General features: G+C 37.8%; 1 protein-coding gene across 3 annotated transcripts; it reads right to left on the bottom strand.

The window, feature by feature from the left end:
* Positions 1–363: 363 nt before the first annotated feature.
* Positions 364–24,697, bottom strand: ASB7 (ankyrin repeat and SOCS box containing 7). 3 transcript variants are annotated; one of them, XM_067305601.1, is made up of 5 exons: positions 24,602–24,697; positions 23,486–23,608; positions 21,230–21,490; positions 13,591–14,196; positions 364–1,872 (listed from the first exon to the last, which is right to left on the bottom strand). In XM_067305601.1, exons 3-5 carry the CDS (start codon positions 21,438–21,440, stop codon positions 1,733–1,735), a joined length of 957 nt encoding a protein of 318 aa, XP_067161702.1. In that variant the 5' UTR covers positions 21,441–21,490; positions 23,486–23,608; positions 24,602–24,697; the 3' UTR covers positions 364–1,732. The 3 variants fall into 3 exon arrangements, with proteins under 3 accessions (XP_067161702.1, XP_013811845.1, XP_013811846.1); XM_013956391.2 differs by lacking the exon at positions 23,486–23,608; XM_013956392.2 differs by lacking the exons at positions 23,486–23,608; positions 24,602–24,697 and adding an exon at positions 22,274–22,372.
* Positions 24,698–27,676: the final 2,979 nt, after the last annotated feature.

Below are 27,676 nucleotides of genomic sequence, written 5' to 3' on the forward strand. Positions count from 1 at the left end.
GAACTGCAATCCAGGGTTATAAAAAATTAAAAGGAATTAGTATCGTTAAATAATATGAGTATACTTGCTTCCCTTTTTCATACTTTTAATATTAAATATTTTGAAAGTGACAGTGTTAAAATTAAAAGCCACCACCGTTCCTTTCATCTCACCGCTGCCGTTGATACAACTGGTACAAAAGCACTCTTGATATTAGAGAGGCTCTTGAGGAGCCAGTAGGATGGCAAAACAAATGTAAAAGACAGTGGCAAGAACCTTACGACGAATCCACAATCCCTTGAAAATTAGGAGAGGGAAACAATTGCAGATTTTGGCCCACTTTTTTCATGGCAAGAACGGTGTTTTTATCATTGGAAACAAAACTCTTTAACAGATCTTTTTAATACCTATTATGAAAAACACATTCAGTAGCCAAATTTCAGTACTGCTTGCAGTTGCTGCTTTCAGATTAATAAGAAACCACTTACTGTTTGCAAAATTTAAAATTTTAATATGAAGGGGACTTTTCTTGTTAGTGCACATAAAAGATGAAAATTAGTAAGTTATGTGCACTTTCCACTCTCTAACCTGAAGCAAATTGAATTTCTGAAGGGGGAAAAAACCATCACTGCCTTTAAAGTAAAAGGGTTTAGGCCAATTTCTTTTTTTTTCTTTTCTTTTTTTTCCAAATGGACACAATTTGTCAGAGAACCCGTAGATAAAATTTCAACTAAAAGTGAAATAAAGCAGGCTATACATTCATGAAATTCCGGGATTAATAATGAACAGCAATTGCTGCATCATTATAGCAATATCATATCAACACTACAGTGAGGCAGCAGTTCCTATTCTTACAAATAATGTACTGAGACTAAATGAGGAATAGTGTGTGGGGGGGAATCACACATAAAGGGAAAATACATCAGAAAGATTATTGCACAGGAGGCACTGTATGAGAAACAGAATACATTGGCTTCAAAAATCTAAATTTGTGTACTCTTAAGTTAATGTAAAAAATACAGAGGCTATGCCTCTGTGTAGTGTACTGTCACTGTTAAAAATAGACTTACAAACAGCCGCCCATTTTATAGGGAATGTCAGGAAAGCAGAGGGCCCAAATTTTATCGGCATCCAAACTACAGTATTTAGGAAGAGAATAATACAAAAAGAGTCAAGGCTTACGCCTATGAATTGAACAGGGTACCTGCATTTGTTTTAAATTTCCAAGTGACATTTGAATGGTACTCCAGGACATGTTGTTTACCAACTCTACCCTCTATCCTGCAAAAACATACAGCCAGGCAGAGACTTACAGCTACAAGAGCCTCAACATGGCCCTGAAGATCTTCCTATAGGTATCCTTTTGCAGGACTGGTGCCTTGGTTTCCAGACTTTATTTTGTTTAACAATTGCTCAGCCTGCCAATTCGAACCAATCACTTCCCTTGAAAGGCTATTTTCCATCTCCACTGCAAGTCTGCACACTTAATTTGAAAACAAACAAACAAAAAACCAACAGCAATTTTTAAAATGTAATATTGTATAGAAAGCTTGGACCTTGTAAACTTGGACCAAGAAACCAAAAATTAAGACCTTCTAGCATGTGGTATAAAAAACCCAAGGAAGTGTATACCTGCCTTCTGACTTCACAGAAAAATCAGAACTTGCATAGGATATACTTTGTGCAAGGCAACAAGCCTCTTAAGTATCTGGAATATAACTAATCTTGCTCAGAGTTCTTCTCTTCATGGATATCAGATATCATCAAATTTGTGTTTTAAGTAGTCTTTCATGACCTTGGCAATGGGTAGTTCATCAAGTAGTTTTAGGTTTTGAAGGCCTATACACTGACGAATTTTAATTCGGCATAGATCTTGCAAGTTTCTGGGTTGTCCTGAAAAGACAAAAGGAACACATAAAAGTAAAATGATCACATTTTAAACATAATTCAAGAGAGCATTTACTTATTGAAATCACAGATGTTTTTTGCTTTCTTGGAGGAAGAGGGCAAGGGCACAGGCAGAGGAAAAATTAAAAAAGTGGGGTGCAAGTTAGTAGCTTTCTAACAAACAATAATTCAACAAAATCAAGGGATGAATCCTAAAAATGTTGACACTTATATGCAAAGAATTTTACTGACATCAGTGTAAAGTGACATTACTCATGTAAGGAGTTACGTTCATTACATTCACAGGAGGAAGCAACATGTGCTCAAGTGTTTGTAAAACAAAGGCCTAGAATAGAGTAGCTACTTTACATAACTTTTTGTGCATTTTTTTCTCTCCCTTTATCACCTGCGAAAAAGCAAACTCAGCCTTGACTCTTTTAAAACATTAAGGCAAAAATTTCTACATTCAACTGTAACAGGAAGAGGTAGTCTCCTTTGAGAGCAAGGCTTACAAGAGTCATCCAAGGATCCAGGGGCAGAGTTAAAGATTACTTTGTTTTTTTCCCCCCTCTCACCTCCTTCTAATGAAAAGGCAAGGACCTTGGATGCAGCCACAACCTTGTCGAACAGAAAGAGTTGAAAATATGAGTTAACCACTGTTCACCGAGGAAACACTTTTCTGATATTGCATGAACTTAAGGTCAAAAATGGTCCCCCATGCCACGTAGCATAATAAAGGCTAATCTAGCCTTGTCTCAGAAAGCAGCCAGTAATGGATCCCAAGGAAGGAGGAGGGGAAAAAAAGAAAAAAACCCAGAACAACAGACATTGAGAAATCCTGTCCCAATACATCCTTCTAGCTTTCAGCACCGGTGGCTTTGGGCCTTCCTAAACCAGCGACTGCACACAGATCAATGTCTTTACTAGCCATGAATGCGTGCCCTCTGCAAATCTGCCCAATGTTTTCTGCACCCATTCATACTTTCAGTATCCAAAACATCCTGTGGCAACAAATTTCACAATATAATTAGGCGTTGGCCGGAAAACTACAAAGTACTTGTATTTATTTTAGATCTCCTTCCTGATCGCTTCACCAAGTGCCTAGCATTCTTCGAGTTACGAGGCCTAATGAAGAATCGTTCTCACGCCAGTCCTGACTTTACATACCTTTACATTATTCGCCTTCTGCCACTCCTGCCTGGTACCTCTTTTCAAAGCTGAAGACTTTAGTCTATTTAATCTCGTCCTACGGAAGCCACTCCAAAACCGGGACCAAGCTAGCTGCCCTCCTTCATGCTTGTCCTCATCCTACGGTATCTTTATGGAGGTTATACCGATATCACGCAGCGCATGTGCTAGTCAGTGTTTTGATCATTACCTTGTGTGTGTCATGGTCTAAACCTGAAAAATGGGCCTAAACAGTTATGTCACCAGATGACTGCGCGAGTGGAAACAACGCAATGAATGGTGTAGGTGCTTTGGCCGATACCAATATAATCCGTCGCCAATGGAGCAGGTTGCTGCAATCTTTTACTATCTACGTAGTTGTTAATGGCAAAAGATACCGCTTGCTTTTGAGAAGGAAGGCATGGGGATTTAACCGAGCTGACTGTCCGAATCCATCATTTTCTTTAAAAAGGTGGACGAAACAACAAAAGCGAATTTAAGTAACTCAGGTGGCCGTTTCCAATTTGATTTCCCGAGCCGCCACCCATTAAACAAGACATTTGCAAAACAGGAAACACCTTCGCCACCGCGCACGTGGGTTTTACGGCGAGGAGCCTGACGATGCTCTTGGCTCAGCGGGCGGCAAAGCGATGAGCGGAGAGGGAAGGGCTCCACGCGGTGCCCGCACCAGGCTGCCCGCGGGCACGGCCCCGGCAAGCCGTCCCGCCGGCCCCGGAGCTTCCCCCGGGAAGCAGCTGCCCTTCTACCACCGAAGCAGACAGCAACACGACGAGTTTATTAGACGATCCTGGTTAGAGCAAAGGCATTATGAAATTGTTTCCTGTTTTCTGCTTCGGAAATGTCCCTATAGTGAGTTCCCTTTTTTCCCTGTGTAGGTTTTCCTATAGAAATGGACTGGCAGACCTGTATATGCTTGCATTTATCCTAAACACTAATTATCTGTGGTAAGCTGGCAGAGGTAATGCATGAAATTAGTTTTAGTCTGTTTTCAAAGAAATTAGATTTGAAATTAAATAGCATGAAAAATGGAGTTTCCTTCATATCAGCTTATAATACTTTTATGATATTTATCACCAGAGTATCTAAACGTCAAATTCTTTTTAATTACATACTTCAGCCATGATGTTGTAACTTTGAATACTGATGATAAATTACTTAGTCCACTGGTGTTTTTTTTCTTAGCAAAATTTTGTTTCACCTGAAGGAATGAATTTCTACAATTCAGTAGACAACTGAACGTTCAAGTTCCAGCTACAGAAAAGTCACTTTTGGTAAGAAATCAAACAGAGGAATCTTAGGATGACAAAGAAATAGTTCTGATACTTTCAAACGTGAATGAAAGCAAGGTTCAGAAGGGAAACACCTTTTTAAAAGGTAATTGCAAACGTCAGTGTTAGAGGCTACAGAGGACTATAAATCTGTATGTACATTTTACGTATTAGAGTACACAGTAATACAGCTATGAGACAATGATTTCTGGTTTCAGAAACGAACGTCTTTAATTAACAGCCTATGTTTTGTGTGGGAGTAAAACAGAACAGACAACTTAAAATACCCAGACGAAATTGGTCATCGGTTAATTCAAAAAGACCTGATTATCAAATGTATGACATTTTCCCCTGATAAGCCTAAAAATATTTCCTGGGAATGTGCTAACAATGAACATTTCCAGTGTTAAGCACCAGTTGCTACATCTAGTGGCTGTTAGTGTCTTAGGTCATGCCTTGCAAATTCCAGGGTTATTAATGCATTTGTGATTTATTAGAAACGGTGTCTAGAGCACTTACTCATTCTTGGTTGCATCTGAATGAAAAAGAAAAAAAAATAAAGGATTACAGACCAATGTCAGTGAACCTTAGTTTGGCAAATGAAAAATGTTATTAGTAACTTGGCAAAGTAAGACAAGTTAAATGATGAATAAAGTTCTGTCTAAAAACGATTAGGAAGTAACAACTTTGGGTTACATCCTGCATCACAAGTTTGGAAAGATGTTTAAGCAAATAAGCTAGAGAAGAAAGGAATTAAGAAAATAGCGCAAAAGGTAAGATTGACCAAATTACCACCGTTGTGCAACATGGCAACACAAAAATAGTTCTAGTACTTATCCAATGTCAAAGGGACACCTCAGTTACCGCAATGCTGTCATGCTGGAGCGGTTAGTTTTTTGTCGGATTTTTATATAACTCTGGTTACAACTACGGCAGCAAACACTGGCAGTTGCTGGAAAGCTGCAGGTTAGCTAACGTGCTCGCCTGAACAAGTTAGATGCTTCAGTATATTTATTTTGCAAGCTTTATAGCAATAATCAAATAAATTAGAAGTATTAATTACTGGAACAGAAAAGGAGATCTCTATATTTCATCTGTGTCTTCCACAGCTACGGCATGTGCCATAATGGAAAGCACAAAGCCCCACCAAAACACTTTTTGTGTATAGTTTTCCAAACATGACAGAACAGTTTCTTCCCTACAGAAGAAATTATGTGAGAAAAAAAAAAATATATATATAAAATAAAGAGGGCTATTGCTTTCCAATTTTATTCTCTCTACAAGCAGCAGACTCAAATATGTATGAAATCTAACATTTTCCTAACTCAGTTCAACAGATCACAAAACAATTTCCAGAACTTCTTTCCTTAAATAATCTTAAATAATTCAAAGCAATTATTTCCTTCAATAACAAAATAAACTTTTTCCCTATTATTTTTAATAGATTGGCCTTTCCTGTTAAAACAAGGGGAAAAATAATGTGTTTTAACTGCGAGAAATTGTTACAATTAATCCTGCATTTCCACTCACTACTTTATCCCTTCTCCTTTTTCAATTTTAAGATTTTCTGCTATTTTCTTTGGCAGTTTGTTGTTCTATCCCAAGGACAGAGAGGCTGTTTCAAACAGAGCTAGTCTCTGTTTAAGCCCCAGGTTCAGTCACGGAAGTTAGAAGTCACGGTACTGCTCATTATATCCTACAATAATTTACCACCAGGCTCAATTTTAACATAGTTAAACTTGGGCCTTTTTTTTAAATAGTAGAGCACAAACAATTTCTCTAACATCTGTACGCATTAGTTACAAGAGTTGGAAGGGACGAGGTAAACAGTAATCTTCAAAGCTCTTTAAAAAAAAATCACGGAGTAAAAGGTTCCCGATTTTTGCTGTAGAACATTGCAATAGTTTATTTCCAGCCCTCCTACATGATAAACCAGCCAAGTTTTTCTTTTAAAACGTGCACGTAAGAGCTGTAAATAGAGGAACGCTGACAGCTTTGTAAAGGGGATGTTTACAAAACAAGGCAAGTCCAATTTGCACCGAACGGGATCGCTGGAAGTTTTTATTTTTGTGAATGCCGTACCGTTAAGTTTCATCTCACATCAGTCCACTGAACACTAATTAGATGGATGCGATTGGAATCTCTCCCCAGCATATTATTTATTCGCCAGGAGCACACAGATTTTAGGAGATTTTTTTCCTAGTGATCAAGATCTGAGGAAATCGCATCTCAGACTTCAGGCAAAAGAGACACTGATGAGAACCGAGGGGAATACACGGCTTTGTGACGGCCACGCTGCAAAACGATATGCCATTCAGAGCACTTTTAATTAAAACTTGAAAAACGCTAGGCTTCTTTAACAAACGCTAGTAATTCTTGCCTTGTATTTGTGTAATTTGCACTTACCAGAGATCTTTCGGATGAAACACCCTATTTTTCTAGGGAGGGCACACTACTGAACAGGGACACGTGCACAGGAATACTCACACAATTCCTCCACGGACACGGTCCTCAAGAGCACAATACTTGAGCTCACCCAACAATTTTATATTTAAGGATCATTAAGGCATAATATTTAGAGCTAGCCCCTCTGAAAACAAAGATGTTTAAGGATGGTCTCACTCACTTTTAAGAAAAAGGGATCCAAATATTGTAAGAGTACAGTGAGGGAACCCCCAACCACTGTCCTCCACTAGAAGATATGAGGACATCTGCACAAAGCAAAGAAATCATGGACTGACCTGTTCTGTTACCCAAGAGAAAACTTAAGAGTAACTGAAATTAATGTGTTCATAGGCTGTTGGACAATTCTCTCCCTAATGTTTTGTTCCACTTACTTAAAAAAACATCCTTATAAAAGCTAACAAGCAGCGTCATTGGCTTCCCATGGATAGGCAATTTCTGAAGAAGTTAGAAAATAAAAAAAGAAATGTCAGTTTTATATTTGGGAATCCGCCCACAGTTTTCTTTGCAATATTAATACATTTCTTTAGAAACAGCTTACAGCAGTATTTCTCAAACTGAGCCTCTGATTCCCCTGAGAATTGTGAAAGGCTGAAAACAGCAGCAAGAAACCATTTAGTAGTTTCTTTTTAGCTACAAAGGAAACTTAAATAAAAGTTTTGTGAAACATTAAAAAAAAAAATTTTGAAACCAGGCTGACTTATAGCTGGCAACAGCTCAGTTCCTCTAGGACACAGGAATAAATATTTCCTCTACAGCTAACTAAGAATCCAGTTTTATTCCACAACTGTGGAGGAACTGAGCTGCTGCCGGAAACCGAAGTTAGTTAAGAATTCACTGGTTTTGGGGGTAAAAAGGGTCAGGGAGACCAGAGAAGTTCAAAAGGGGGTCATAATCACACACACACACACGATGTAAAGAACTAACTTATCAACTGGAACCTCGCATTCAAAAAGCCACCAGCATGGGCTAACACACACTCCACCAGCCGAGCAAGACGCTGATGAAGTTGCATGATTGAACAGGGTCACGCTGAAAGGCTGCAAGCACCTAGCACACTGCTGCTGCGGAGCTGAGGAGGAATTCAGTCCTTCAGTTCAGCCAGAGCAGGTCCTCAACAGTTTAAAGACTCCAGTTTCTTGTACCCTAGTTTTTTTTTTTTTTAAAAAAACAAGAGCTAAATAACTACCAAAAGTATTTGGTTTTGCAGCATTCTAAATGCCAGAAAAAACCACTACCAAGAATCTATAGGTCTGAAGTATAAACTCAGTCCTGCATGTCATATTCATATATATGTTTTTATATTTACATAAAAAACAGGCATAACTCAGAGAGATTGCGGGTTCAGTACCAGACCACCGCCATAAAGCAAATACCGCAATAAAGTGAGTCACACGAATTTTTTGGTTTCCTAGCGCATATAAAAGTTATGCTTACACTATACTGCAGTCTGTTAAGTGTGCAATAGCACTACATCTAAAAGAACAATGTACAAAATGTGACACAGAGACACAAAGTGAGCACAGGCTGCTGGAAAAATGGCACTGATAGACTTGCTTGACGCAGGGCTGCCAAAAACCTTCAATTTGTTAAAAAAAAAAAAAAAGCAGTATCTGCAAAGCACAATAAAGTGAAGCGCAAGAAAACAAGGCATGCCTGTAAATATATATATACACACACATATGTACGGACTACTCCTGGTCCTGCCACAGTCAAAATACTAGAAATTTTTGAAACTACAACTATGCACTGTGAAACTGAACAGACTCCTTGAACTAGTAACTGGTTCAACAGGAGAAAGGTATCTTTTAATCCTTTTTTAAAATGGATATCATACCAGCCGTTTTCAAAGTTCTAGCTTAATTTTGTGTTCAGTACGCCTCTGCTAGAATAGTTCAAATTGAAGTATGCTTTCATTGCTTTTTGAAAAAATAATTCTCCAGAATTTAACTTTGTTAAATTTCAATTTCTGGCACAGAAAATATATACCAAGGAGGAGTGGGTTTTGGACTGAAAATTGATATATAGAAAAGCAGAATGCCAGTAAATCACAATGTTAGGTATAATGGGTGTATTTGGCAATAAAATTAAGATCTGAATATGATAAACTATATGCCTGCACCAGATTTTAATATTTTGCAACTTATCTATAAATTTAGTCTTGGCTGAATTCGCACAGCAGTTTCAAAGAGAGCTTCAATAGCCTAATGCTTACCTATTTTTATGAGATAGTAAGTAAAGTGGCCTGAAATTTATGCCTGAACTGGTAGGCGAATGTAAAGAAAGGCTTAAGCCACATTGTTACACTACTTTCATGTTATAACATAGAGTACAGCATAAATGTGTGAATAGTGCCTTTCACCCAGGGGGGGACACCATACCTGACACACAGTAATATAAATTTTATTTTACATAGGCCTCTTGAAGGAACTATTCTAAGATATACATCTAGACGTATAAAAAGGATTCAACTATTCAATAGTCAACTGCAGTTTGCTTTGCTAGCTACATTTTTAGTATCACACTAGGTTTAGCCAGGTAATTGTGACTTAATCACAGTCAGACAGCGCTTTGAAAGTTATCTTCCCTTTTTCTTGAAAGAAAGGAATCGGGTTAGGTCCGTTCCCTGAAAAGAGAATTTGAACCAACTTTGTTTGAAAGGTATCAAAAACTACACTGGTCTTTAAGAAATAATTACGTGAAATCAGCAGAAAGTAATCATGATTTAAGCAACATTTGTGCATCACTGAATGAGCTAAAATTAAATTTATAAGTTAACTGTGCTACCCTAATTTCCTGCATAACACTGGATGACAAAGCAGATCACATTTATTAGTGCAATATTTCCAGCAGCACCAAAAGCAGCAATCAAAACTTCTAATTCCAGTAAATTTCTTCTGTAGTGTAGCAAACATGAAGATACCGTTTCCTCAGCAATTATCCACACAGTGAATTAAACAGATCGCTACATATTTTATTATGACATTTTTGTATTCATAAAAGTTTAAACTATGCAAAGACTCTTTTTAAAATGCTCTTCCAGTAAAGAAATCCTAGTGAAAAGTTATCTTTATTTAGCACAGACATCAAGACAAAGAAAGTATATGGGTTTCCATACTGGACTTTTGTCTAATTTTTGCTGCACTTTGATAGTGCTTTATAAGTGCTCTAAACATAAATTAAAATCTCTCGTCCAAGCCAATGATTTGCTCTTTGGAAAATACAAAACTGAATGCAGATGAAATACCTGTATTTCATTTACCTGCTCATTTGGGGACCTTTAGATCTCATTCCAGATCTAAAGTTAGTTGTCTTTGATACCTGCTAACGTACACGCCGTATTACACTACCGTGGCCATATCCATTTACTTAGTTATCTGCCTCCACAGAGCAGCAACTTGCACAGCCAGTTATAGGCTCTCTTCTCAGCTACGTTATCTGAACAGCGATTAAATTAAATGAAGCTATGGGGAGGGATTCAAAGGTTCAAGATTTTTCAAGATCATAATTGAATTTTTAATATGTTAAAGTTTAAATTTTAAAGTACTTTCCTAATACTTAAGATTTTTATTACCTGCAATATTCTCTTTATTATTATTATTATTATAATATTCTCAAATCCTGTTCAACCTCAACTTAAACCTTTCCATCCAGGACTGTAATCCCAAATGTAATTCTCTAGATACATTCACTGCCAAAAAAAAAAAAAAAAAAAAAGTATGTGTGTGTATATGTCTATATAAATACACACACACACATATGCATCTGTATTTTAATTTTACATTAATTTATTCCAAGCTTAACCCACTGACATCCCTGAAGAGGCAAGTCTACATCCCGTATCTTAAGCCTCTGACAGTCTGGGTCGCAAGCGAATTGTCACTGCTTCTTTGCACAACTGAAACGTCACACCAAAGGGCTCCAAAACGACTCTTTATTAGACAATTTTGGCTACCATGGTGGCTACCAATAAATATCTTTGAAGTGGGAAAGCATAAGCCGTATTACATGAAAAGGAAAAGGAAGGTGATTAATAAAGTCATTAAGCACTCATCTTCAAAACTGCTATTTCATGGAGAAACATTAGTCAGCTTTTGTGTTGGGGGGGAGCAAAGGAGGGGCAGAGAAGAGCGACTGCCTAAACACTGAGTCAACAGCAGACTCACGATGAAAAACTTCACTTTCCTAATTTCCAACTTCGTGCTTTAATACTGAGAGGCAACTACAGACTAACTTCGTTCCTACTAGAATTAAGAGTTAAAAAAAAAAAAAAAAAAACCTCTCTGCCTGTAACCAGGAAGAGTATCAGACGCTTTCCCTCAGGGTCAAAGAACAAAATCTCCAACATGCCAATCTTCTTATAGACTTACGGAGTCAGTATTAAGCGTTTCTGAGAGCCTGGTTTCTTGCCTGTTCCTCAGAACGGGGGACTAGACTAAGATTGTGGTTATTGCCCATTACAGCATCTACCAGAGAGCCAAATGCTTTAAAGCAAAGCGTTTCATATATGCTGGCTTTTGTGGACTTGAAACTGTACAAATATGTTATTTGGGGATAAAAATAATAGCAACTTTATCTTACATATAGACTGCTAAATACTATTTCTTTTATCTGAAGCGCACAACTGCTTTCTTTTGAAGACACATACCAGTTTGATACCTTTCATAATTTACATACACTAAGCCTAAAAAATTGAGTCTACTGCAAGTAAATACTGGTTTCTGTTTTATTATCAGAGATACCTTTTCTAAACTCTGAATGCATATATAAAAACTTACAGCTATGGATTTCAACATTAAGCATTTAGTCTAACGCTCAAATAAACAAACGAAAAACTCCCTTTCAAGCCCTAAAATCAGGGCACTGTTACCAACCACAAGAGATAATTCCAGTACGACTACCACTCGAAAAGTTTTGTAGAAGTTTTTCCAGGAAATACACAATGCAATAGTCTCAGAAATAATTTTCTCCCCTAGCGTGCCACAGTGTAAGATTTCAAAACTCCTCTGTACATCATCTGAGCTAGCTGGGAACTCCGCTATCAAAACTCCAGCCGAGTCTTTCCCTGCGTCCTTTCTCCATCGTCTCACGGAAGAGATTATTTATGAAAACAGTGGAAGACAGTATTTGGAGATTTATAATAAGGGCATCAGTCTGTTTATAGCTGTTGTAAACTGTATATGAATATTAATTTTGCTCAGAAGCACAAAGCTGAAGTGTTTTTGTCAGCATCAGACATTCCTCCTTTCCCACTTCTCCCTCCTTTCCACGCACAGAAATATAAGCCTTCAGCACAAAATTGGGATAGTTCCAAGATTATAATATTGGCCACAAATTGAATCTACAAAAGAAGTTTCTGTAGATCTAGCAGAATTTGCTTATTACTTTAATGAAATCATAACTTTAAACCCTTAAAATATGGAATCTGCAATCTAAAAATACGTTAGACTACCAACTTCTGACTTTCTGAATTAGTCTTTAGATATCACAAAAAATCTCTGAAGCAATCTAACCCTTCAGGTTTACAGATAAGTTTTAAGACTGAAATATTGCAAGTCTCGGTACTATATCATCGATCAATAACCCTGACTTTGCTATTATATAATATGAAGATGAAAGCAGGAAAAAATGTGTTCGAATACGAAGGGGCAGGGGAGATTCTATAAAACCAATTAGTTGCTTGTATTTCTTACTATATACTTCCTCAGTTACAAAAATTCTCTTGGGATTTCAGATATACTCAAAAACAACAACACAAGTCAGGAAGACAAGAATCAAATTCCAAATGCTTGTTTGTGTCAGATACTGCCAGATCTCAGCTGATTTGTTCCTCCACCACCCTCACTAAATTTCACGTTCTTTGTAGAATATATAGGGTACTTACCACACTAAAGATAAAAACAAAAAAAAGGAAGGGGGCAGAGGGGAAGCACAGACCAAATACCCTGTTCTTCTCTATAATTCAAAGATAATCCTCGTAGGATGATACATTATTGGGACAGCTTAATATGCTCGAATGAGCAAACTCCTGCTAACTGCTAATCACCAAGTCCTAAATGCTTTAAGCAATACTATAACTATGAAGCACTTTATTATAGCACTGCATGTGCAACGAAAGAGTAAAAGAAAACTTTCAGTACGTCTAATATACCAGAAAGTGACAATCAAAACTGAACAGAACATCAGTAGCCTCTATGTTCTCAGCTGTTAAATATCAGAAGTAATGAAAAGTTCAATTCTCTCTCATATCAGAGATACCAACAAAATCAAATCAAAGCTACCCAGCCTATGAATCCCCAACAAGTTGCATGAATAAAAAATGCCCATTTTGTTGTCTGGTTCGAGGAGAGAGAAGGCGAGATAACATGGGAGAACATAAAGCAGCAAAAGCTCTTTTTTCCTCTAGTCACAGTGCCAGATGAAACAGCCCCCAACTGCAAAGTAGTGGCATGGCACTAACAAGAAAAAGACCTTAAAAAACAAACAATCCCCCCCCACACACACACTCTTGTGCTAAGACCGTTAATAAAACTAGATTTTACAGTCCATTTTTTTGTTTAAATGGATGCTTCCTGTGGATATTTAAACAAAACGAATTTAAATGACATATACTTAACATTAGCACCTTTGCTGAGTAGGACAGCAAGAGATTCCCGGTACCACTATCTCTTCACTTTCCCAATAACTTTATAGTGCATTTAAATAGCCTCAAGGGGCAAAGAGGAAACATTTTCTCTGGGACTAAACTCAAAGAAGGCTTTAAGAGGACATTGTGTCCTGTGATTAACTTTTCTTACATACATACTTGTCACTTCCTGTAAGAAATCCAGACAGGGTCGGCTACTTCCAGAAATACTTATTGAAACAGCCAGTGGGGTCTGTCCTTCATAGTTCCTTGTGTTAGTGTCTGCTCCATAATTATACAACATTTGTGCACAAAGCACATCATCTCTAAGAGCAGACAAGTGTAAGGGTGTCTGTCCGTCTTCCAAGCGACCCAAGTTTGTATCCGCCCCTCTCTGAAGGAACATTCGGCAGTAAGAGTGATTGCTTTTGATCACAGCGTATCGTAACAGGAAACCATTTTGAATGTCGATGTTGGCATTGTGATCCAGAAGGATTTTCACGCAGCTTGACCTCTCTCGGATAATGGCCAGCTGAAGCGGCGTAGTACCTTTATCACTGAGCGGATCAACCTCAGCCTTGAACTCCAACAGGAGTCTGACAAATGAGTCTCTGCCGTAGTGGGCTGCTACATGGAGGGGAGTCCAACCATCGTTGCTTTTTGCATTAATAATGTCACTTCTATATTCAGACTCCAACATCAAGCGTGCAATCCTCGCTCGGCCATGCATGGCTGCATAATGCAGAGCAGTGAAGCCTCCAATTAAGTCCTTAACAGTGGGATCAGCTAAAGTTAAAAAGAAAAGAAAAAAAAAAAAATTAGAAGATGTTACTGTAATCTGGTTCTGCAAAAAAAATAATCAAATGGTTGAATGTTATTATTTCCAGGCATAACATTACACAGGTTTTTTTTAACACTTCAAACAAATTCTTGCTTTCACAAACAAAAATATTTTTAAGGAAAGTTAAATTACATTTAAGAAATAATTACACAAAAAAGCTTTTGTTTTTTGTTTTTTCTTCAAATGCATGTTTGCATTTGACTAATAGTTTTCCACATCATCTTAGCACTCTTCAGCTAACTACTCAAACCTCTCTGTCCATCCAGTTTTCCTTCAGCTCTACAATATTACATTTCTTTCTCAGTGTTCAATTTTTTGCTTTATTTTCCCTTGTGCTGCTTCTTGGTCTTAAAAAGAAGCATGTGTAGCAACATCTGCTGTCCCAAATTGCGGATGTTTTGTGGTCTGGCAGGATTGTATTGTTTTTAGGGTGTAATACTGTATTAGGTAAAATGTTTCTCTGTGGTCTGCAGGATTTCCAAAGCATGTAGGATATATGTTATTTTAGATTATCTTGATAAAGTCTGTTTTTATAGATGACAAATCTGTTCTGAATTTATAGTTTTATAAAAATTTAAGATTTTACAAGAACGTAAGCATCCCATTATGGAAAGAGTCAGGAGACGTTAGTAAAGAATACAAGTGATTAGACAGATTTTATTTTCCAAAACAGCACACAAATTCAGTGCGCTTTATGAGTTTAAAAAATAAAACAACCAAGCCAATTTATTTAAGTCAATCCGCTCAGTACACCCAGATTTCTAAAGGAAGCGACTGTTCACGTTTGCCACGTTAACTACCGAAGGAAAGGTGCCTGCCTCATTACCATTTCTCAGCTATAGAGCAAGCCAGGCCGAAAGGTTTCTCCTTCCACCGTGCGCAGATGTCGCCTGTGGGATGGTAAAAGGGGAGCATACTACAGTTTGGATGTTCGAGGCACTTTCCCAACTTAAGTCTACTAGGTGGTAAAGAGAGATATTACCCGCACAAGAGATTAGCCTGAAGTCAACACACGTTCAACATGCCGGTATACCTATCGGAAAAACTGGTGAGGTCTGTCCTTCACGACTCCTTGTGCAAGTGTCTGATGTATAATTATACATTTGTGCACAAAGCACATCATCTCTAAGAGCGGACAAGTGTAACGCTGTCCATCCATCTTTTTCATAACCTTGACAGACCTGTCCTTGCATTCTGGCATTGAATTCCCTCATCTATACATACTGCATTTTAAAGAAAAGCAGGGCTGGTCAGGGGGGAGAATAGGACATTGAGACTACTCAAGTTAAAAACAAACTTGGCTGAAGGCTATAAACACCCAGTGATCAGATACATCACTTGAGAGGAACACTTGGTCTGCTCTACTATATAGAAAGGGCAGAATTTTTTGTTCAGTTGCCAACATATTTCCAAAGTGCAGGGGGAGACCAATTCCCATCTTAAAATTCTGGCCTACTGTGAATTAAGTTCAAAGTATAATATTAATTGCAAGCTAGTTTAGTCTAGAGGTCTGAATATGTAAAGATTTTATTGCAGAACAGTAAGAAAGGGCTTCCCAATATAGATCTCCTGTGACCATATCTGGAAAATGCACTGAGATAGAGGCCTTACCAAAATAAAAGGACGGGCAAGAAAGTTCTGAGTACAGCTGCAAAAGTCATCCAGCAACTTTAAGGATTTTTTTTTAAATTTTAAATAAAGACTGAGGAAAAAACCACAAACCAAGACAGCCTGGCTACACAATTAAAACAGCATTCAGAGAAATAAAATCGGAGAACTGCCTCTAGTAAATAAATAGAGTAGGTACCTAGAAATAATGAGAGAAAAACTAAGGAAAGTTTAGACCCCTAGTGGCAACAGCCTTCCTGTCTTCTATGAAAGGCAGCAGAAGTTTCAGCACTCTGCAAAGTTACACCTCAACTGAGTGAAAATAATTGCTGAACGTTGGTAGGAAGATGAAGTCAGTGACTGAAAAGCTGGTTCCTGAGCTGCACTATGATGAGGTCCAAAACACAGCAGAGAATCAGAAAACCCACGAAGCCACTGAAGACTAAGGGGAGTATTTCAAAGTGATGAGAGCCGCTCTCAGGGTCTGTTTCTTCCCACTGCTCAGACTATTCTAGGCTGCTTCCTGATTGGTGATACATACCTTAAGTGAGAAGCACAAACATGAAAATTAAGATGCAGAAGGGTGATGCATTTTGGAAACTAGAATTAGTGAGAAAGGTGGACATAATGGAAAGGAGATAGCACCAGTGAGGGCCGTTTACCACCCCAAAAAAGTTTAAGTTTTGACAACCACCGTTTCATGCTGTGCCTCCTCTCTTCTGTGCTGCATAGGGCATGCACGTCAACCATTCCTACCCTCCAACTGAAGTACAGGCCACTGCTGCTATCTTGTTTAGTCTACACCATTTCCAAATTGAATTAGATATGGCCCAACATTTGCATGCATGTATTTTTGATACAAATTTTTGTATTTTAGCTCACAAAACAAAGATGCCCTTTCCCTGTGGTCTAAAGTAGCTTTCCCTGCCTTCCCTCCTCACAAAATTGGATTGCTTTTGATGACAACGGTCAACCAAAAAAACCCCCCAAATCATATAAGTGATAAGTGTCTCAAGAACAGCAGGAAAAAAAACCTTCAGTTGGGAAAAAAAGCAACAGAAATAACAAAACTTCCAAAAGCAAGTCTGGAAACAAAACCTCATGAAAAAATATTGCAATTTCTGTTAGGATTATGGGCTTCTAGTGAGCTAATGGTACCAGTCACCTCCTCAATTAGGCAAGTAATTTAAACAAGACCAAAACATTGTCCGATACTGTTCAGTAAATGTTTTGCTGCCATCTCCTGGACAAACTATTTTTAATTGCACAGGCACATCTAGCAAAAGTTGAACCTGCATTATGTTGCACACAATTTCCATCTTTTCAGTCCCTATGATGTTAGTAAAAGTATGCTACAAAGCTGATATTGCCTTAAGAACTTGGGATTTTTTTCTTGACTTCAGTATTTGCTTCATATCATGAAAAAACTCACTACTCCTGGAACACAAGCAAGGTAGAAACAAATTTGGAAAAAAATTCTCTTGCTTACCTTCCAGAATCTGCAGAGGGGGAAAAAAAAGTAGCTGTTACTAGTATATTTAACTAGGAAGGTATGAAGCCAGCAGTTTTCAGCATTTCTTTATCTTGCCTCCAGCCTGACTGTCAAGCAATTATAGTTATTCCTTCTCAAGCTTCCCATTAATTTGGGGATAACAAAACCTAGAAATACGAACAACTGCATTTGGTCACTTCTAATATTCTTAAAGATTAGGTATAATAAAGTGACATAAACCTTGAACTGCTGCATCAGTTTTCAAGGACACCAAATAACTGCTATTGATCTCAAATGAGACAGAATTTGCAACTTTGAATGATATGCAGATTATCTCATTTCACGTTAAAGTTAGGCATCTAAGCTAGTCAATTAAACTCAACCGTTAATGAGAACGAGACTCTTAATCCTCTAATCTAGAGGATACATAGATTCCTAGATTTCGGTCTAAAATTTTAGAGTTTTAATTTACTGTTAAGTGGGACAGACTTTCCCTTCTTCCATGCTACCTTCTTTAGGTCATTCTATCATAGTCTAATTTGAGAAGCCAAGAAAGCAACGCTTCTAGCTCTATAAAGTATGTCTATTATGTCAAGCTGACTCCCCCACTAGGGTTTAATCATGACCTCAAGGTTTAGAAACATGGCTACACACACTTCTTGTTTTGAATTTTCTAGGACAACATTGATGCAAAAGACCTCCAGGAAAGCATTACTGCTGAGGCACAAAAACACTTCATGGGCTGGCTTAGGGGGAGAAGCATTTCCCATTCTCTAGCTTCTCCTGGATTCTGCATGATCTTGCTAAAATTTAGACATCTTGCAGTCAAGACTAAAAATAAATACAAACCTCTATTTGGATACTTCCTTCTCTTACTCTTTCTTCAATTTCTAGGAGCTTTTGTGAATTATTCCTTCATTTTAATACAAGGAACTGGAAACTGTCCTGCTCTGTTAGTGTTAAGATGATTTCACCAAGGGACAAGTAACAGCTGCACACTTTCAAGCCTCTAGTTGGTCCTAACCTTAACAGTGATGGCAGGAATGTGGATTAATAAAATCTATTTTTTGTCCTGCATTGGGCTGTCTAGCTCAATATGTGATTTTAAAAGCAAAAAGTACTTCAGAGAAAAAAAGCTTGTTAGGCCAGAATTCTAGATTTCCCAAAACCATGTCCCTATTTTTGCACTGTTCTCCTAAATTTGAGTTTTGTGACACTAGATATTCTTATGGAGGGGAAGAGCTAATTTCATAGAATCGTTACTCTATTAAAATAAGACACATTCAAAAAAGTCTAATTTATTCTTTCCTACGAAAATTAAGTTTCTACATGATTCTGTTCAAGTTTCTGCATTTCATCACTTGCTAAGGAGGACTCCTCATCTGACCCATTATCTCTATATCTGGTTGTTGTTTCTGCTGGCTCCATCCTTAAATTTGGACTAGCTATATTATGCATTTTCCCCATCTATCTGTATCTCCCTCTTGTTTAACAGATAATAAAAAGCTTGCTCCTGTTCTGTCCTCTCCAGTCAGTTCAGCCAGCCTGTGTGCACAAGCCTGTCCCATGGCTCTTCCTTCACTGGTGAGCAATGATGGAAGAGAAGAGTGAAAGAAAAACCAGGAGGCAGCCTGGTCATAACTCCCCATAAAGTTACCTTTGATTTCCAGGTCAACGATCAGATCCTTTCTCAGCCTACATTAGCCAAACTCCATCTCAACCCCATTATCATTCAAGACTATGTCAGTAGTGTTCAGTGTCCCAGATCTGAGGCACAGCACTTTTCTCTCAGCAGCAGCCCAGCATGGTTTTCCTCCCTCCTGTACTATGAAAATATTTCCAGCTCTGCTAAACTTCATCATCGATCTAGTTGGCCACAACTATCACGAGTCCCCATCCTTCCCACTAACGCCTCGGTCCCTTCTTCTTCAGTGCTTCGTCCACTTCCCCTCACTATCTCTTATTACAAATATATACAGCCAGTTCAGTACTCTGTTTATCATAAGATTCACACCAGAAAATGACTTTGTCCTTCACCGCAATATCATTTTAGTCTGCATGGATTAGCGCCCAGTATCAAACTAATCCACTTCCTGAGTGGGAGGAAGGTGAAAAATTGTGTGAAGAAAAGTAGACACAGACTTCTCGGTAATGAGGTAGGCATGATTAAATTTACCTTTAACAGTCAGCTCATTCACTGCTTAACAGCTCATTTGTGACATTATTATTTTTTAAATACTCGTTATCTTTTATGCCTCTGTTTTGAGGGAAAACAAGGCAAGGCACAAAACAGTGCCAACTTTCTGAAGCAAGGCTCAGCTAAAGAAAAGCTGCTGTAGATGACTAACCCTCACACTATTTGTTACTCAACTTTCTAGTCCTGGTGATTAAATTCCATGTTGCTTCCAGAACAAGGATGTTTCACTACAAGCATTTCTCACCAAGCATCCGATTCAGTCGGTATTTCATTTAGGAGAGAGAGTAACAACAACAAAAATAGAAACAAAACAAAATGCTAAGCCAGCGGCTATCTAATATTAAAACTTATATAACAAAAAAAATTTTGAGATTTACTTTTTTTTTTGGAGATCATCTTCAAGTTTACAGAGTTTAAAACAACTTATTTCCAGATTTACAGCCTAAAAATGTAAAATAATGAAACTGAAGACTTGGGATTACCTACATATATGACATTTAAAAAATAGAATTTAAAGTTATTTATTTATTTGTGCAATCTGGTAGCTTCCTCTCCCTCCCCCTCACCCAAATAATGACATGGGGGGCTGCCAATGTAATATGGTTAGAAAACTGTAGTAGGTATATGAACAGAGCCCAGTTGTTCAGGCTGTATTTCACTATTACTCTGAAGTAACGTACCACTAATGGTACAAATACAACAGCCTACTAGTGCCACCCGGCTTTAAGTATGATCTATACGTCTAACAAACAATGCAATACAAATGAGGGGCCTGTACAGCCTCAGGTATAAATAAAGCATCAAAAAGAGAACTCGAATAGTTTGCTTGGGACTGAAAACATCTTACTTCATAATTTATCAACTTAGCTGACAGGAACAGTGCTAGACTACAAAATGCTGTTCTCTTAAGAACTCTACTCAGAATGTGGAGAACCTTTCCCAATTTGTTTTCCATCCCTAGTGACAGATTAAAAGTTTAAGATTACCAATTTCCAAAACTTTAGGTGATCTTGTAAAAAGCTACAGCAAAAAGCAATTTTGACTCTAGCATTTGAGGGGGAATAACCATCAGATGAAGGACTATACCACTTAAACTGACAAAATTCAATCAGTTCTTCAAACAAAGTGTCACTGTTCCTGATGGATGCAGGAGAGGCATAAACTCAACTGGACTAGCTGACACTAAAATCTTAGCACAAAGAGTACCGTCTTCAAAGTTTAGCAGACTGTGTTAAAGCCTACATGGAAGCTTAGTCTTTAATCTGACTTGTTGACTTGTTTGAAAATTATGAAACAATCTTCCCTAGGATTTCAATTTGAGGACTTGCCTTCTTCTAATAATCCCCCTAACAGTGAAGGAAGGCCTATAGTGAGCGCATCTAAGTTTATAATGAGCTCTTCTGCCCTACTTTTATAATGCTTATTCATTCTTACAACAGTTCCTAGCCAATTCTGAAAAAAAATTTTAAGGTATTAAGATACAAAGCTAATCTATTACCTCATTCACAGAGCATGCAATAGATGGAAACAGAAATGAAGCATCACTCCAAAGCAAGAAAAGAGGAGGAAAAAAGAAAATCAGAAGTAGTCTGGCACTTAACTGGTGCTGGAAAGGCATACAATAGAAATTGAGATAGAAAGCTGCAAGATGGGTATCAAGATTTTTCTCTAATCTACTTACCTCCATGTTCAAGAAAAACACGGACACATCTCTCTTTCCCTCTTGCTGCAGAGAAATGAAGCAAGGTCCAGCCATTGGCATCTCGACCATTTGGAGAATATCCTTGCTCCAGCATCTTGCGCACGGTGTGAACATCGCCAGCAGCAACTGCAGCCTGAATCTGCAACTCTTCCTGTAGTTCAGGGTTTCTCCGACAGTGATGGTGTAACATCCTAGCTGAATCTGGCTTTTACAGAAGCGTCATGAGGTCATACTAGTCACCTTGAATCAATATAAAACATGAATAAATTAGCACAGGGACAAGGAAAAGAGGTATCTAGAAAGAGTCAATACTGGTGAAAAGCAATGCTAGGATTTACTCTCCATATGCAGAACAAAGCCATCTTATGTATAGGATAAGAATTATAGACTATCTCACTACTGCTAGCAAAAACATAGCACATGGTTCAAATCACTGAACTGCAAGAAAAAAGGGACGCATACACATTATAAATAGAAAACACTTTCTTCTGAAATGACAGCATCAACAAACAGTACGCTGTTAAAGCAACCTGAGTAATAAGCAAAATGAAAAATCCCCACAACCCAACTTTCATTTAAGATCACAGCATGGTTATTATCACTAACTCCAGAGATATTGGCTAAAGAGATTATCTAAACTGTTAAATGAAACAGTGCTGCCTTGCTGGAGCAACTGGACGATGATATTCTTTTCTAGAGTTTTTTCTAGAAATGTATCACCTTAAGCTAAAACGAAAATATTTTCATCTGACTAATATAACTTTTTCTTGCGACACACTGCACAGGAATATTAGTAACATTAACATTCAAACTAAAAACTTTATTTTAAGCTACAGTCTAATGCCTGTATTTTGGCTTGTGGAATTCTTTACTGGCACATAAACACTGTAAAGGACCTTTATAATCCAAGGATAAGACACAAAAATGATCCTATCTGAGACCTGAGAAAACACAGGTGCAGTTAAATACAGCCCTCTCAAACACTATGAGCACATATACCAGAACAATTCAATTTATAATTACCTTGATACAGTATATGAGAGAGCTGGGCCAAAAGGCTATCTAAAATAGCCATTGTAAAAGAGCCTAGACACCAGCATATTTTGGGAAAGAAATAAGTACTATACTCCATGCTCTGTTTGAAAAGTATTCATCTTCAGTTCTACTTGCTACCCAGCTGGGGACAAGAAAAAAATACAAGTATTTAGGGACTCGTTCGCAGTACACAAAGTCTGTCAAACGTTCGCATTTTCACATACGTTATGTATCACATCCCATTAACAGGTATTCCTAGAATGGAAAGGAGTATCAGAAGAAAGTGGATAAACACTAGGTATTAGAAAGGGAATGCTGAGCAGTAGAAATCTCGGAAAATATTCAGAAACTATTGCAATGGATATTAACACACAACTTCAAGATAAAAAGGGGGAAAAAAAATCTGTTTAGAAAGGACTCCTGCAAAGTTAATTAAGTTACTCTTACTGGTACAAGGAAAAATTCTAAAGACAAAAATGAATTTTGAACTATCTTTAAAATTTACAGCAACCCTGTTTTATTAGGATGTCAACCCACACCATCATCTAACCCTTCATTTATGTAAATATAAGGATTTCCAGATCCTCATGATTCATAGGTCATTCAAAAGACATTGCAATCAGCTCCCCATATCCCACTGGGCACTTGTTTTCCTCTGATCCAGATATACATGCAAACAAGAGAAAAGTGAAAACATCAATCACTGCCGTCCTTTCGGATAAAGGCTTGGATCAGTCACTCAAATAACTTTGCCATGGGCCCAACCAGGTTATAAATGTGCTGCTTGCAGAGATATAAACTCAGAAGTAACAGGTAGCTACAATGACCCTACTTACACAGTGAATATGGAAATTACATACAGAAAATGCCTGTTTTTGACATTTATAAATGCTTCAAGATACCATGTATGGCAACAGTCACCATTTCAGCATGTGGTTATGAAACATTTTCTAGCTCAATAGGTTACATACAGCTTAGGAACTGGCTTTGTTTTGTTTTATAATAAGGATTCCATTATCTGGTACTGGAAGAAAAGAGGCTTTGCAAAACCAGCACCTGCTTACTCAATAGGTCAGCTTTTGCAGCATATCCAAAATCAAACTTGATTAATCAGATAACAATGGAAGTATTTCTATTGACTCTAATAAGCTTTTGCTAAGCCCTTTCTAAACTTCAATTAGCACTTCAGAACATGCTCACCTGTGAGACAGTGAGTTGGATTTGATCTGGATCCCACTGGTAATGGTACCGTTAATGAAATTCCAACCATACGGCCAAGATCTTCCTTTGGATTTACAGGTGAAGACTGATAGTAAAACGTGCCTGATAATAAATATGGGCCATGAGAAGATCCCTCAAAAAACAGAGCATGCCTCTTTGGCCCTACTTTCTGAATGTGTAGAAAAGCAAGATATGAAAACTTTTCCCTCAAACTGAGAACATCTGATAAAAATGAAATATTCCTTGTAAAGGAATAATACTTGCAGGATCTCATACTATCTTGAAAGTGAAGGTCAAACTAGTTACTGAAAATACTACAGAAAGAGATAGGCTGACTGAACAGACCAGGAGAGAAGAAATGGTGTTTCTCATTAAGGGGCCAGCAGTATCCCCCAAAAGTATCTATGAAGACAGTTGGTTAAGGGAAAGCGAAGTTCTTTATATCACACTTCTCAGCTGGTGGGTATATTTGTAATGCAGCATTATAAAAAGTTGGCATTGGCCCCATATGTTGCATGTGACTAGCAGAGTTTATTCAAATTAGCTAGTACTGAAGTATGTAAGTACAAAAACATACAAAACAGAAGACAAAGTCAGGCATAAGCAGCTCCTTTTATCATTTGTGGAGTTTCTCAAAATATCTATTCTATCTCACCCCCATGGCAAGCAATGAAACTCAAATTACAAGAATATTTAACTGTAATGTTGAAGGTTTCAGGATAGTTCTAGACACATACCAGCTTTGAAAACATTTTCACTTCTGCTCCACAGTTCATTTAAAATTCCCGTTTGCAGATTCCCATTTACAGCACCAGTCTTTGGAGACGGAAAAGACTACTGGAAGTCATTAGCCATTTGGCACTTAATAGTTAATGTTTTGCAACTATAATCAATCTCATTCAGAACACAGTATGTGTTTGGATTGCTACATTTTGGCTTTCTCCATCCAAGCAAAAAAATAAAATAAAATGAAGACAAGAAAAATGTACCCAGACATTCTTGGTTATAATGACAATAGCACCATGAAAATAAAGGACAACTACTGAACGGATTTTGCAAGTACAACAGGATAAATTCAATGTGTTCCTGCATTACCTTATAGGAGGTTGTCACTTTGTGATATATGTCCCACTCTTCATTGCCTTCATTATTCATAATCTTGTGTGCCCATGTGTGTCAAACAACCTGCTACCCCTTAAAAAGAATGATATTTCTTATTAGGTGCAAAGAATAAAAGTGAGAGTTTTCTAGTTTTATCTTGAAACTACGCTACAATTCTACATTATAATGCAGTTATGCCAGAAAAGACTCTAAAGCGTGTTTTCTTTCATTATTAGACAGTCCTCCAGAGGTTGGGGGGGTGGGAGAGGCAGGGGGGTGCTGGCGACAGACAAGGAAAAGGCCGCAGAGAATATGTAATGGAAGAAAAGAGAAACTAAAGATGTACTATATCACTGAAGTAAACCTTGAAGAACCCTTCTTCCAGGTTTTCACATATCTTTTCCTGCCATGGAACAAGAATGGATGCAAAGGTTACAGCAGACATTTCTGCCTGACTGCTAACATCTCCGTGTGGGAGCCAGACTCCAGGAAAAATGTAGACGATCCATTTGGTTCCTCCGAAACCATTTTTGTTTCTCTATCATATCTATGTTTCTTTATTTAAAGAATAAAACTTGAGAACACAGAACACTGCCTTCCCTGTCCTTCACCTGGACTTCTCTAGTGCCACCATATAGTCTTCTCTCCCTCACACAACAAACCAACCTAACATACACCGCGTTTTACAAACAGGCAAACATACTTTCACAAAACAAGCAATACCTTCACCTCAAAAATCTTCACCCCTTTCTTCATATATAATACTTTCCCTTTTACCCCTAAGTTTAGTAAATGGCTGTTACAATCCCTATCCAGCTTCTTCCTTCAGATAAGAAGAGCTAATCCTCCTTCTCTGTCATCTATAGTTAACAATATCAGCCCCATCGTCAGACCATTCCTCACAGCACTTTTGAGGGCCTGTGCTAATTAATATTATTCATTAATTCTTTGTATAACTCTTCTATCTGACCTTTCTTTGGCTGCAAGCTCTTTGGGACAAGAACACTTTCAAGCGTGTGTGTACAATGCTGAACACAAAGGGAACTTAGACCATCACTAGGCACTGCAATAATATAATAAATAATAAAAGCATTAATTACTTCATCGTATAGCAGATCATACAAGAACAACTCTGACTTGTTTCTTCTGTAAATGAGTTGTACCAGAATAGTTACAAGAACTACGCAGCTTTTAGCTTAAGTGAAAATTTCTGTCACTTAACGCAACATAAAATCTTGCCTTCCCGATGATAGCTCAGAGAAGAGGATGAAAAAAGCACTCTTCATCCCTCTTATGCACGTTTTCAAGAGCTTTGCTTCCCAAGATAAAACATACAAGGTCTGCAGATATGCTCACAGCCCTGCACAAAATTGCACTGCCATGACCTCATTTGATCACATTTCTAGCCTTGTTTTTTGCATAGACGATCGGTCGTTAGTTCACCTTTTTTTTAATTTTTGCATGATTTTCACTTAAAAACCCACACATTTTTTATTAGCTGATGCAAATTAGAATTGCACTGACTTCACAGACTACAGACAAGGTAACAGATTGCTCCACTAAAAAAGTAACAAGCTTTTTTTCCCCCCAAAGGAAAATTAGCTGCATATGGCAAGAGTAAGATCTGCAACTTTAATAAAAAGAAGTTATATTTTTAGTGAAAGTAAAGTCACTTACTGAAAGACTAGACAAAGTTTACTTAAAATACTAATAATTGTAGTAGAAGTAGCACATCAACTAAAAATATAAGACAAACAGCTTCATTACCTATTGATAATGTCTCATGTTGTCAAAGAGATCTGAGACTTTTCTACATCAATGTGTTCCTTCATTAAACAATTCACTGCAAACATGTGGAAAATTAATTCTGACGTATCTATGTTTTTACTTTAAAGATAGTTCAAGGTTGGCGCTAAAAGCAAGACCTTATAATATAGTATTTTGTTCATTCAGATGGCCTGATAGACCTCAAACCTGGGCCGTAAGGTTACACATTCAAGAGGAGAATAAGGACCTTATCTTACTGATGTCAACCTAATGCCATACAACAGTGAAAGTGTACCATTACACAGGACATTTAATAGCTAGCACAAACCTCATCAATGTAGATCCTAATTGTCTGTGGTTGAGATGAAGTATTCTAAGACACTGGAGGAGAGAGGAAGGGGGGGGGAAAGCCCTGTGGACTAAGGATAATCACATTAGTGTTCGCTATCCCCGCAACCCACTTCTCTCACTCAATTCAAAACTCAAACAAGCTGAACGTGTTCTCACTCAAATGGCATTTTAAAAATGGTCAGCGTGTATTCAACAAGAAGTCTAAATGCAACCATCATCTTCATATGTTGCTTAACTTCCTATTTGCGAAGCTCTTCACAGAGTAAGGCAACACATCATGTTATTATTTGTGTTCCCATATCACAGTAATAAAGTTTGCAAATAACACATGAAATCGCAAAATTTCACAGAGCCTTATAACCCTGAATATATTTTCCAGTAGGTGCTCAACACTACCTCCCAGACAGGCATCAAGCAAAGTATGCCTTATCTATCCACATGGCTGAGATGAAGATTATCAAGCAACACCTGTGTATCGCTGGGTCTGAAAGCAATGAGTGAACAGTGCATGAATCCCCCAAAACATCACAGAGGAACTTGTACTTCAAAGGAAAGAAACCATCACTAAGAAGTCATTAAAAGATACACGCACACTTCTCATGACAGCACCTGTAATGCCATCTTGCAGCTTGGACAAATTTAACTTAAAATAAGTACAATCTAAAACTACTACATCAACAGCAGTTGCTTATGATACTGTATGATGCTGTCTAGTGTTGTTATATACTAATAAGCAGCTTCTCTTACATTCTGCAGGTGGCTGCAACTCAAGTCTAGAGGTATCGCTTTACCAACTATTATCCATTTCACAGAGATGTTGTGAGGTCTGATTTTTGGGCCTGATACAGAATAAGTGAAGTTACACAGCTCAGATAACTTTAGGTCTGCAAACCTGGAGAACAACAGAAGAGACCTTGCCTTCGGAAAGCGCTGGTAATGCATCAGCTATTA

Source organism: Apteryx mantelli, chromosome 15 (assembly GCF_036417845.1).
Source record: "Apteryx mantelli isolate bAptMan1 chromosome 15, bAptMan1.hap1, whole genome shotgun sequence".
NCBI classification, from domain to species: domain Eukaryota; kingdom Metazoa; phylum Chordata; class Aves; order Apterygiformes; family Apterygidae; genus Apteryx; species Apteryx mantelli.

What these genes read in the sequence shown, in the direction of transcription:
- ASB7 (XM_013956391.2), bottom strand. Translation starts at nt 21,440, where the DNA reads ATGTTACACCATCACTGTCGGAGAAACCCTGAACTACAGGAAGAGTTG. An exon ending in TGTTTTTCTTGAACATGGAG is followed by an intron (nt 14,197 to 21,229) that starts GTAAGTAGATTA and finishes TTTTAACTTTAG; the next exon opens with CTGATCCCACTGTTAAGGAC. An exon ending in TTTCTTACAGGAAGTGACAA is followed by an intron (nt 1,873 to 13,590) that starts GTATGTATGTAA and finishes TTGTCTTTTCAG; the next exon opens with GACAACCCAGAAACTTGCAA.